This window comes from Epinephelus moara, chromosome 3 (assembly GCF_006386435.1).
Source record: "Epinephelus moara isolate mb chromosome 3, YSFRI_EMoa_1.0, whole genome shotgun sequence".
Taxonomy (NCBI): domain Eukaryota; kingdom Metazoa; phylum Chordata; class Actinopteri; order Perciformes; family Serranidae; genus Epinephelus; species Epinephelus moara.
Window position 1 is genome coordinate 15116257 of NC_065508.1, and position 13778 is coordinate 15130034.

The following is a 13778-nucleotide window of genomic DNA, read 5'->3' on the forward strand; positions in this document are numbered from 1 at the left end:
TACATAACCTGTTTTGCCTGATTAACTCCTGGCAACAAAAAGGTCTGCAAATGCAAAGTACACGACTGTGCATCTGGGGCAATGTGTGTGAAAGTCAAGGTTAAAGCTGCATACTGAAGTAATGGCCATGCAGAGACAAGACCTGGGCTGCAGACTGTGAAATAGATCAGATAACACTGGAGCTGACAGCAGCATTCACAGGCCTTCTGTCCTCTGCCAGGACCCAGATGTCAGGAGATTAAAGGTTCAGTCCAACAGAGGGACGTGGAGTATTTCTCATTTATCAAAACCTGTCAAATGGCATTGTAAGTATATGACATTTAAATATACCACAGACTTTTCTTTTCTAATCTCAAAAGCCTGGATATAAAGATTTTCTCTGGCTGAGGATCCATTTCTGCTGCCCAAATTCCGCTGGGCACAACAGTGAAGTATTCCTAACAAGGGAAAGCATATGGCCACCATGTTGAAACCAGTCGAGCCAAAACCAAGCACTGCCCACCGGCCAGGTCACAAGCTTTCTCATTTTACAGCTAAACAGGACACTAAAACATGTTTCAAGTATACGAGGTGAGAAATAGTAAAAGTGCCATGTCTTGACAAAATAGTTTAGCTAAATCTTTATTTTGCATCATACTTTTCTAAATCCTTTACACAGCGTTACTCTCCTACAAACCATGAAAAGAATATTCACAGTATTTACTTGTTTTGACAGACAGCAGAGCATTAAACTGTGATTGCACCCACTCTATTTTTACAGTAGAAATGTGACCACTTCCAAAAGTAGCCTATAATCTTTTAATTGTTTGAGTCAAGAAAATGCGCCTATATGAATAGCGAATGAGCACGAACGGCTGGACATAATTCAAAAATAAATACAATAACTTAAAGTTTGGCGCGGGTTGGGTGCGGGTGGATGATTGATGAGTGCACGAGGATTCGGGTGCGCTCAAACGCCATCCACGCATCTCTAATGTGCACACAAAATATCAGGGTGGTTGGTCCAGTAGTTTGTGAGATTAGCTGCAGACAGCCAAAATCACACATTCACACACACAGAAAAAAACTGGACTGATAGGTAGAACCCAGGGTGAAAAGCCTAAACATGCTGTGGATCAAAAACGCAATTTTTTGACTATGTAGCATCAGAAAAAAGTTTTGCTAAGTAGGAGAGGGGAAGCTGTCATGCAAATTATTTGAGATTTTATCAGTATTTATTAGATATTATTTAACCCTAATAAAATCTTTGTCAGATGTAGTGCTCGATATTTTTTTTCTAATAATACCAATGCAATATTACTGTTTTCACACTCCCAATGTTTGGACCATCAGTTAAGCTCATACACAGTGATTAACATGGAGCTGGATAAAATACTGGGGGTATATCAGTTAATGTACAGGCCCATTGAGCCCATCGTCACTGTCACAGCTCTCCTGCTTCAATAAGCCTCTGCCATGTTAGTTTCTCTCTCCTCAGCCACAGAATGGCAGCCATATCTAATTGGCCCATCTAATTTGCTGCTCTACTAGTGTGTGTTTGTGTGTGTGAGTGCCTGTATATACACGTTTGTGAATATCTGTGTGCGCGCATGCACCATAGAAACCATCTGTTCACAGTGAGCTAGCATGAGTCACAGACCAGATCTGAGCCATGGCATCTGGGGTATGGCATCCACTCTCCTCCCTGCGCCAATCCCTCCATGAATCTCTCTTTCCGCTCTTTTTTTCCCCCTTCCACATTCTCCCTTCCTCTCTCTCCCTCTCTGCTCATTTTTGTCTCATTGAATTTGCTCTTATCACTGCACCCCCCTCCCCTTTAGCTCTCCTTCTCCTGTCAGCCGTCTGCTCGGTTTTCCCTTCCGTTCATTTGATTTTCACCTAAAGAGAAGACGGATCGACGTGATAATGCTCTAATAATACAAAGTTTGTTTTGGCGATTGAGTTTCCATCATAGAGTCAACGTGGCTCAAAGGCACAGGCTTCATCGGCTTCCTCCGGCTGGATTCTCCTTTCAGCTGTGTAATGGAGTCTGTCAATCACAGTGGAATTAACAGCGCATCCCGCTAGATTTCCTACAAGCATGGATGCTCTCACTCTCTAATGAACATGTACATAAACACACCCCTGAAACACCGTAGAGGATGTCAGCAACTAGGCTAAAGGGAGGATTGGGTTAATGGCTAATCAATGTTGTATAGACTAACCTATAGCCCCTCCAGATGCTAGACAAACACACACATGATTGCATGCATACTTATATGCAAACAGGTAATAAGAATCAATCAAGGCCATACCAGTTCAGCTCAATGTCACCTTGGTTCCTTAGTGTGTGGGTGTGTGTGTGATTTTCCATTTTATTCTCTTGTATCTGTGATGGTATGGAAGCCTTGAAAGGCAGGGTGAAAAGAAACTGAGGCCATGTTGACCAAAACCAAAGTTTATTTCATACCTAGGAGGCTAATTAAGCTTAAAAGTTTATCTTGTAGACTTGTATGAGATAACAAAATAATAGACATGATCTCCTACGGAGGAGATATGTCCTCTTAATTATGAGATAAAAAACTATTTAAAAGCTATAAAGCTAAAAGCTATATACCCTATCTCATTATCTATAAATAGATAAACTTGTAGTCTTAATAAGGCTGTTAATTAGTCTCGTATGTATGAAATGAACTTGGTTTTGGCAAACATGGCCCAGACTTCTTTATTTTTTGTACCTTTCCTTGCAGGGCCTCTGTAGATATCTGGTAGCCATGCAGATTGAAATTTCTACTCTATCCCAATACAATTTGGCTGAATGGAATTATGTTTGTGGTGTTCACAGCGTTGGAAATAAACAGAACAAGCTGTCAACACTTTTAATTGGAACTTCTTTCTACCAGAGAAATAGTCCCTATGAAAACTATTCACAGTGTGTTCAGTGGATTAGCCAGAGTAACTGAGACATTGTGTCTGGGAGGCAATTATGCTGTTGTTTTTTTTTAACTGCAGTAAACACCACAAACCAAATTTTATTTAACACCTTGTTATTGGGTTGGAAGCAGAAATTGTGTAATTTGGGTAACTCAGACCTTTAACATTGTGATTCTGAACTAATGCCTATGCTAATTATAGCACATACTCCCAAGTAGTTTTCCTCAGCCTCTCCACAGAAAAACAATTGCACATGCACACATACACACACCTTCATGTTACACATTGATCAGAGCAGGTTGACGAGCTACGACAGTGGGGAGTTTAAACTCCAGGGATCCTTCCTCTAACCCACTTTACTGGAGCCCGGCAATCCTTTCCTCCTCATCGCTCTACTCCTTAATGACTCCTCCTATCATCTGGAGCCCTGATGGAGTCTATTTTGCTTGCTGATCAATGGGGAAAACGAGCAACTGAGCCCAGCCTTTCTTCTCTCTGTTACAGAAGGAGGTACTGGGTTGCTGCGGCTCCCCCAGCATCCTTGATGGAAGCATGTTTGAGAACTCATCTGTCAATCTATCTGTTCTTTGATCTGAGTTGGAGCGCAGTGAGAGGGTGCAAAGATCCCCAAGTGGTAGAGGAAAATCAAGTATCGCAAACAATCATCACACTCCTCGTACTCCCATACACTCACCTGCATGCGCAAATAAATGCAGATTAAACAGAAACAGAGCCTTCGGAAATTAGAAACTGAAGATTGTTTACCACTCTCACTTAACTTTTCTGTCCCCATCGGTACTGTGAAGCACAACATCAGTCTACAAATTGGTTTGTGCAGTCACTCAGAAACATGCCCCAATATTGCACACAGCGCCTCAGGCTACATAGGGATTTCAAAATGCAATTATTTTGGATAAAATTGACAATATCTAAAATTCAAATCAGGGAACAGCAAAACTTTGAAAGAAATGTCACCCCTATTTTTTTTTCAGCTTTTCTAAATGGCCCTCAAGACAAAAACAAAACAAAACAAACGTGAAAAAAAACAAACCCTCAGAATTTCATCAGCATTTCATCATCATGCAGTTTGCAAACTTTGCAGTTGAGGCCCTGGCTAATTTTTGATATTTGACCTGTTTCATACACAGTAATGGTTTTGCAGGGAACAGTCTAAAGATGTATGACAACTGAAACCAGGTCCAGAAAAGACAAGACACAGTGCTTTAAAAAATGTTAAAGTTTAAAAAGAAAACAGCTTTCAGATAAAATGTTAGACTATATGAAAGTAGAACAGACATTCCCATCCAAATCAAAATTGCTGGATGGTCAGAGCGGCAGCCATTTCTTCATGTACATTTGCAACTGCAAAGAGCTGTGACCATTGTGCCAGTTAGCAGGCATAAAAACTGACCTGCAGCAGGTCACAAACTCACTGAGGTGACGTTCTGCAGTAATGACCAATGAGCAGTGGAGTAGTATGAAGCATGCAGGACCGCTGGATTTAATTGCTTCATATTTTTTTAGGTAAGTAAGAGAATCACAGTCTTTGTTCATGTATGGCTATATTATCTATGTCTATAATGTCAGATGTCAGTGAGATTTCAGTTGCGTTTTGACTGTTGGCTCAGTAACACACCAGGACACACAGATGTCGGTAATTATCAATGTGATTATAGACCCAGACTACACAATGAGCATCAACAAGAGACAGACAAAAGGAAAAAGCCGGCTTAGTGTGTACAGCAGACCAAAACAGATTTCTCAAACTAGTGGGTGTGACACACCTTACAGCCAAACTGAAAAAAACCCCCTTAGACCAAAACACATCAGACAGCCTCCTGGTTAAAGCTCAACTAGTGCTCACACACTGGCAGAGACAGAGCAGGACCCACAGCCAGGCCCAGTTTAGTCTGGAAGGTTCAAATAGAGCGAGAGTTCAAATGCCTCACAGTTAAAGGTCACAAGCACCACACAGAGTCGAGGGTGGAAGTCAATGCTTCTGCTCTCTCGCCTCCTGCCCTCCTGCCTCTCTCACTGTCACACACACACACATGCGCACACACACACACACACACACACACAGAAATGAACATCAAAGGCCCTTAATGTTTTGCTTCTCATGTCTATCATCCTTGATTCCATTTTGGTCTCACCACGCTCCGAGCAGCAGCAGTTCAACAGCAGGAAGAGGAACATTGTGCTGCAGGCACTACTTTTAAAACTTCTAGTCTTTTCGTTCTGCTGGCAGGTGTTCCTGTGCTTTGTGAGTGTGTGTGTGCATGTGTGCGTGTGTGTGTGTGTTTACAGATGTAATATTTATAAAGTGGTCAAAATGCCTGGACCACAGGTGATAGATTACTGGAGTAAATCTGCACTTTAATATTGGGTTGCTTAACTAGACAATATGCTTACAAGCAAGAGTTTAGGCCACTGTTATATTGTGTAAATGTATCTTTAGGGTTCAGTGGATGTTACAGTAACATAGAGAGTCACATTGAGTGTGATATGTTGTTGAGTTTGAGGTTGTAAACTTTGGCCAGAATGGTACAGCAGAATCTCATTTCATTGATTCATGATATTGATATTAGCAAGGTAATTTATTTATAAAGGTACTGCACAAATGAAGCTATTTTCTGGGGGAAAGGGAGAGATAAATTCAATATTGTTGATTAAGTTGCTTTTGTCTCCGACAACAAACCAAAGCAGAAATAGAAAAATCTAAATATATAGCTGCAGGGAGCAGTTGGTGGCATACAAGCTCCCAAGTGCCATAGAAACTGTGTTTTCCAGCTCATTACTGTGCTGCTATATACTGATTTTTTGACATTTACTGCACAGATTTACTGTAGATGCTGCAGGGAAGTATCACTTTGAGCAATTGATCACTTCAATAGTGCCACAACTTACATGAATTATTGAGATTTTGCTTGAGGTGGGGGTTTAAAATCTATGAGGAGAGAATATTCAAGTTGGTGGATATTTGTGTCACCATGTGCAGTGGATTCAGGTCATTTATAAGAATACAGGGAGCATACAAGGCCAAACTGAACAGAGTATCCCCCTCTGTGTCTGCTACATGTGAAAAGTGCAAATCAGGTGTGGGACCTTAGGTCACCTTTTCTGGTGCCCCGAACTCAGGAATTTCTGGGCAGACATTTTTTCAATTGTATAGTAACATATATAGCAAACAGTTAGTCCCTGGCTGTCTCTCTGTGATACTGGGCTGCTCTAATTACTCTTTGACTCTTTCTCCTGCATTAAAGGAAGCTCTTAGTATAGTCAAAGCAAAAAGGGTAATTCAATTTACATTGGGCAATTATAAAATTGTTATTTTCTTAATCAACTGATTAATTGTTTGGTCACAAAAGAGTTTTCACATGGCTTGGCTTGTCCGATCATCAGTCCAAAATCCCCAAATATTCAATTTAATATCACAGAAGAAAAAAAAAAATTCTCTTCCTTCCATAATGGTTTTACCCAATCATGGACAAACCATTAAAAAGAATCATAAAATCAGTGTCTAGTCCTGTATGAGACAGATATGACAAGCTTTTAAAAAAAATGAAAATCTTCACATTTATGCCACTTGAAAAAGAAAAACACTCAGGGGACTCCTTTTTTCCCCGTTCCACAGTAGCTAAAAAGGTGCCTCCCCCACGTTACCGCACAGTTTGTATTCATTTCCAACCAATGGGAGAGAGAAAAGAGGGATGAAAAAAGTATGAGTACAAAAGGGGGGGACGAGGGAAAGGAGTGATGACATAACAGGGGGCCTGACGTGCGTGAGAATGTAGGTGCTTACGTCAACTGTAACTGGGAGAGGAAGAGCAAGCATTCCCTATGTAGGTCACATTAAAAACACATGCAGCTACCACAAAAATTCAGCCAACTAACCCACCAGCCTGACAAGCAGCATTGAAATCACAATTGTGAGAACATCTTCAGCTTTCCACGACTGTAAAAAAAAAATTAAAACAATCCATACTGTACTGTTGTCGCTGCTAGTGATGACTGAATCTGCAGCACAGACCTAGTTAAGAACCTGTTAAATTACTGATGAGTCTGGGGAGTGACATCATGTGCTCTGTTATTTTAACATACATCTAAAAGTGATGACAAGCTAAGCTTTTGAATGGGGAAGATTTCATGACCCAGTGCATATGGATCAGTTCATTCTCACTGTTGTGGTAAATGGTGGAAATTCATATCACATTTTCTACTTTCATAAAGTCCCAGCCATCCTGCCTGCTGGTCTGTAATATCACACCAACTTCACGCCATGTCATCACCCTATATTCATGAATCTCAAGAATCATCCTGGAGCAAATTAATTAGTAACAATGTCACAATGATTTTAGTTAACTAATATTAGTGCTCCTATTTGGGTCAATCATATGCAACACATGCACAAACAAATTAATCAATCAACACAGTCAATGCACCAAAACCAAACTATTACCAATTGCACTGGAGTTGACTATAGCTGGAAACATCCCTTGTATTGTCTCCTCATATGTTCTAGAAAATGTGTATTGCAAAACTGCAGCTCTACAGTTGTTATTGACCTGGAGCTGGTGTATGAAAAACAGAGTGAATAATAAATCTTAAGCGGGGTGGAGCACAGGAAGAGAAAGCAAACTGTAACATAATGAACGTGGGAGGGGGCTGTTTATGCAAACTGTATTCATGAGGGGAATACATAGAAGAGGGCAATGAAGACAGTATGGTGATGTTAACAGTGTATTCATTATGTAGTGTTAAAGTAGGCGTTTGTGAAAGTACCACTGAGATATAGATACCAGCCCATTCTCACAAAATGGTAGCACTGGTGTTAACGGATCTGTAACGAGTGGACTCACGGTGAGCTGTCCTGCAGGGGTCACTCTGCGTGCTGTCAGCAGAGTGGGCCGAGGAGACCGAGGACACGCTGGAGCTCCTGACGAAGCCGAAGGCTGCCAGGCGGCCCGCGGGGAGACGGCTGGAGCTGAAGCCTGGGGGGCGCAGGCCTGACTGGCTTGTTTTGGGAAGCAAAGACCTGGAGGCCGCTGCCTGGGGCTGGGCTGCTGCTGATGCTGGAGCAGGTGGAGGAGGAGGAGCATGATGGGTGAAAACCTGGTCATCTGTTAGAAAGCACAGTGAAGAATCATGTTAATTTTTTTGTCATCAATTATTCAAAAACAGAAGGATGTTCAGGAGGCAGCATATTGTTTTAACCTACATCGGATGTCCTTATCTGAACTGATAATACAGCAGCAGCCAGACAGCCAGTGGCTCTGCTAAGGGGTGACCAGTGGGGGCCACGGCCACTCACATACAATCACTGATGATTCCTTCATGCTTATGTTGGCATAGTTTTCAATAGCCAACAGTGTAATAGAATTCCTGAAATTCAGTTATGGTTTTTGGCTTCAGTGTGCCACCCCAAGGTTTTCAGTGGCCTCATGTGGACATCCAAAATTTCTTGGGGGGCCATTGCAGACAGTATGCAAACAATGATAAACAAAGTGACCCCTCATTCCCTACATTTCAATATGTGGTAATAATTAGCTGCATTTACGCTCCGTTTGTTTGAGCAGCAGCATGTGGTGCTGAACGGACAGCACCACAAAAGCAGGAAGTGTGTGTGTGTCTGTGTGTTTGACTAACTACTGTAAACTCATTAACACTCACATATTAACAAAATGCAGGAGATTCAGAATAGCTGTGATGTTTATTTCCCCTGTGAATCATTCATCATCCTGTGTTGAATAAGCTCTCGGGGGGCACCAGAAAGTTTTCTGTGTTATGAGTCCAACAGCTACGGCAAGCAAATGTAATAACAATATACACAACAACCTGCTAACAGCTGCTTTTGGCTCCGGCCGTGCTTGCAGACTGGGCTGGCGGCCAGCAATTTCTCTAAGGCCAACAATGTTATGACGCTCGATATGACACCCGCAATTTAGGACCTAGCTGATGTATCTTTCCAGTACATACACTGTTTGCCTGTGTTTATAGATCATAACATGATCAGTAATGCCTTGTTAGTGTAGGTGCTGCAGTGACGGACTTTAAATCAGAAAAGAAAATGAAATGTTTGTGTAAAAGAGAGGTAAGAATGAAGAGGAGAGAAAACATCTTAACAGGGGAAGAGAAAGAAAAGACAGGGAATCAAAGAGAGACACAGAGGATAAAGAAGTAATCATAGCTCCATGGCAGCCATTGTCAGCGAGCAAAGGGGAGCAATCCTCCCTCTTGGTAATCTATGGTTTCCAACAGCAAGACAGACGAAATGTGCAGGCATGAACAACCGAGGCTGCACACATTTACACACAGTGGGCAGTGGGCAAATCCGCAGGCCTTGGATAGAAGCCCCATCCTGGGCAGAAGAGGAACATTATCCCCTGCTGGCTGCAGAGATAAGGTAGGCAACCCTCCTTTCCTCAACTATTTGGCACAGCTGTGTGCTCCAGTACATGCTACAGGGCAAACACAGCATCAGTGCAAGAAAGAAAAAACCCTGTGAGGAAGAATACAAGCTCAGTTGGTAGAGAAAAAGACAAAGTGGGACAGTAAGAGGCAGAAAAGTCTCCAGTGTAACTCCCCTCCAGCATCATCAGTGCAGCTGTTCGCACGTCTCACCTCTTTCCTCCTTCCTCAATATCTGCCTGTGTGCCTGTTTATTACGTTAGAGCCTGCTTCCCTTGAGTGAGAAGGTCAGGATCATTAAAGATAAATGTCCTCATTTCCCTCCTGCCCCTCACCACTCCATTCATTCTCTCTGAGAGACGAGGGAGAGAACTGCAAACATCCTCAGCCTGGATATCACAGACCTAAGCCCCTGTTAAATGAAGATACATATTATTCATAACAATCTAAAAAGGAACAGGAGGGAGATGGAATTATTAATATGACTTTGACTGTCCTTCTCTGTTTCTGTATTTCACTATATTTTTTTAGCCCCACAAAAAAAAATTTTTTGTCTCTTTCTTACATTTGTCAAATTGCACCTGCAAAACACACACTACCTGATAAAGCGGCTCTCAAGAGGTACAAAAATAGGGCTAAAATGTATTAAAGTGTGACATTGAAAATGCACCATGAATCATGGGTGTTTTCCTGGGCTTGCAATTTTCTCCCTTCAGCCATTCCAAAGCTTTGAATATAACCACTTGACTTCCCCCTCAGGTGTGAAACACTACCTTCAGTTTTTCTGCAACACCTGAGATATGAAAACATCTTCATCCACTGGCTGTCACTGACAGAAAGAGCCTCCCAACTTGAGACAAATTATGTAAATCAGTCTTACAAAAGTCAATGGGACAGGCAGCTGGGATAAGCATTATAATGGCCAACCAATTTTAATTACAGCTCTAGGTGAGCTGCGGCAACCTGCATGGATTTCCTCCGCAAAGCGTTAAATTGCGTGTTATTAAATGTGATACTTGAGTGCAACGCAATCTCTGCAGAGCTACTCGAGCAAAGCACGGAGCCTCGCTGCTGTGGAGATGGGAGGATCATGAGAGCCTCAATATGCAGAAGTTACAGTAGCTTCATCACAAACGTCCCATCCTGTAAGTGGATGATCCTCATTATCATAACAATGGAGAGTTTAAAAGCCGCACAGTAATTATGTGAGTATTTTGAATGCTATGTACAGTATAATTACTATAATATGTGCACGCAAGATACATTTACAAAAGCCTGGGAAGTTGTAATTCATAGTAGTGAGAAGAACAAAGGAAAAAACAAAACACTTATTGCAACACTGTTAAGGGCTACGGCTCAGATTTCTCCAGAAAATAAATTTAAAAAAACAACAAAAACAACAGAAATCCCTTAATAACATAACCTATAAACACAAGGGCAGACACATGCTACATGCACAGTGTATATATATTAGCTGGTGTTTATCCATGCAGTGTGTGTAGGACAGTGTACAGCAGGGATGAGAGATGATTCCAGCAGAAAGATACTGACGTTACTTAAATGTTAATTGCTTTGCACTTCAAAGCCTGGAGTTCCCAGAGGGCCAAGCAGCAATGAGACACCACACATATGTATTAATAGGGATTATGATAAGGAAGCCTGGCACATCATGACACTGTGCTGATCGATTCTGCATGTTCAGATTTGGATTATCTGTGAGTGTACAAATGCACACGTATGTCCCTGTGTATTTTTGCTGTGTCCCGGGGTTATCGCACTCAGGGAGAGGGCAGATCAAATATGCATGGAAGTGATAAATGGCATAGCCTTCCAGCAGCGTGCAGGGCGATGAGCAAATTTCATACTTAGATATTCTAGGGACAGCCGAGCTATAACGTAAATCTGACTTCAGTAGTCAGAGGTGGTATCTGAATCATCTGAATTAGAAATTCGCTGTGTGTTGAGCGAAAGTGCGGGCAAGCTTTCATTTTTTTATTTTGTTTTGTAGATGGCAGCCTTTTGGTGCAGGAAAAAAGTCCCCTCAGAGTATTTCTTTCTTAAAGCCCTCCAATCAGATCAGCCAAAAGGAATCTCAGAGAATGCATTTTAATGAGCTGCCTTCATCTCGGGCCAGGTAGCTCTCTGGTGTTTCAGATTTTTAGGTTGCTGAAATAAAATCTGACACATGCTGTTGCTCAAAAGAGGCCATCCCCGTCTGGTATTCTCTCTGTGAGGGAAATATAAACCTTCTCCAAAACATAATGTGAGGAAATCTCTTACCTGCGTTATCTTGGCTTTTCTGACTGGTCGCTGGGCTGACTGGTTGCACTGGCTGGCTGAAGACCAGAGTTGACCTCTGACCCTGAACGGGTACTCTGCCCTTGGCTGAGCCCGTAGCCGTCCTGGTGACAGCCCCCAGGCCGAGACGCAGACCTCTGCTGGAGCGCAGGAGGCTGCCGCTCCCTCCTGCCTGAGCAGCCGTTCGTGACTGCAGCGCCTCCTCAGGTGTACTCCCTTTGAAACTGGCAGATCTTCCTACCTAGATTTTAGAAATAATGAAATTAGCTTTAAAATGCTATCATTGAAAATCTATGTACTCTGGGACACTGCATTGTCTATGCAGTAGAGAGATGCAAATACTTTTGAAATTGCTGCTATATATCAAGAGCAAACAGAGAAAAGGGGCTGTGGCACTCACTTTTGCTCAAGAGATAAAAAACCTACAACTACCAGAATGCACTGGACCAATAAATGCTGGGTAACACTAATGGGTAACGTAATGCAAGCTTGGCTGCTTTGACACAGGAAACAATATGGTGGGCAGCTGGTAAAATACGATCTTGAATTACAGTTAAATGTTAAGCTAAAATATGTTTCTGAAACATTTGAGGGGAGAAAGAGGCAACACAGTAATGGAATCTTGGTTCATATTTGTTCAGCACTGGTTAGTTTTACTGTTTGATCTCAGTTTTTGCAGGAAACAGTATGGTGCCCACTTCCTGTTCACAAATTCTTCTCATATTACAGCCAAACAGGGCACTGGAGTATGTTTCTGAAGACGTTATAGGTGAGAAATAGGTAATACAATAACAGAATCTTGGGGTTTTTTTAGACTGTTAATGTCTGGGGGTGGAAAATGCGTAAATACAATGTGTAGTTCGAGCTAGAGCCAGCCAAATGCGTCATTCAGTAGATTGATGATCCGTAGTTGGTGAGATCCATAGTTCATTTACACATTCTACCCACACTGTTGTGATAAAGAGCTGGTTGAAATGAGCAAAGTATCCCTTTACTTCAAGTATTTTAAGCACAGGGTCATAGTTAATGTGTATAATAACAAATTGTATCTCTGTTACTTTTCTGGTACGTGAATGTGGTTGCTATGACTGTAAAAACACATTTAAGGTCCCACAGATGTAAACAGTGCATGAGCACCCACTGAGATTTCCTGCTGGTGTTTGCATACATGCTAATGTGTTTACCGGCAAAGTCTGGCTGCCATGACATGTTAAATATTGTATATTTTGCCTGTGATATCATGAACACTAATGCATCCTGTAACCTAATTAACCCACAGCATAATTATATTTTCCATCTATAATTGCATCCTTATAGACTTAAGTCTCTTTGTTATCAAACATTCTGTATGAACAAAACAAATTTTGAAAATATCATGAAGCCAATTATGTCAGTAGATATTAAGTGATAACAAGAATTCCTCCATCCTGCAGTGTGTCCACAGATATGCTGTGAGTAAAAGTAATAACCAGTCTCATGAAATGCAGGAGAGCTGAGATCCATAAACATGAACTGTCTCACATCACCAGCATAATTCAAGAGTACGTCTTGTCTCTCAACAATCTGTGTGCTGGACAAAATGCTAGTGTACATGCAGTGACATATACAGCATTGAGAATCCTCTTGTCCCTGTGGGCTTTGTTCTTCAGAATGCATTAACTATTTATTTCTGCGTGTTGGTGTTTGACGCTGTTTGAATATGAATGCCAAATGAAGCTATTTAATCAGAATCAATAAGCGATGATTTTTAAGCGATAATGAGAAGCCCTTGAGAGAGTGGGAATAAAATGCAGAAAGATCTGTGATCAATTATACATGGTGGTATACCGGGGGACTGAAATTATGGACATCAGCTAGTGAAACTGATGTGCCGAATCAACAAATTTAACAGAAGAGGTTTGTCTTTGTACTTATATAATACAGTATAATGTGTATCCTAAAGTAATTATCTCCTGCTAATTGATATGGGTACCATCATAATTAAATCCTGTCCTTTCTTCACTGCTTGTGTTAATGTGCTATGATAGTGGAATGTGCTGAGTCTCAGCATGATAGAAAAATCATTTGTTCAATGAGAATACGCACAATGCCAAATTACAATAGGAGTCAGAATGAAAGCTTCATTTTTCTAAGAAAGATTTATATTGAAAATCTTGAAA

General features: G+C 41.5%; 1 protein-coding gene across 2 annotated transcripts in view; it reads right to left on the bottom strand.

Moving 5' to 3' along the window:
* mtus2a (microtubule associated tumor suppressor candidate 2a) overlaps positions 1-13778 on the bottom strand; it is a 47023-nt gene that overhangs the window by 19494 nt on the left and 13751 nt on the right. For both annotated transcript variants that reach the window (XM_050041381.1, XM_050041380.1), the window contains exons 3-4: positions 11602-11860; positions 7773-8033 (exon numbers count right to left, since the gene is read on the bottom strand). In XM_050041381.1, coding sequence (XP_049897338.1) covers positions 7773-8033; positions 11602-11860 — 520 coding nt within the window. The remainder of the gene's footprint in view (positions 1-7772; positions 8034-11601; positions 11861-13778) is intronic.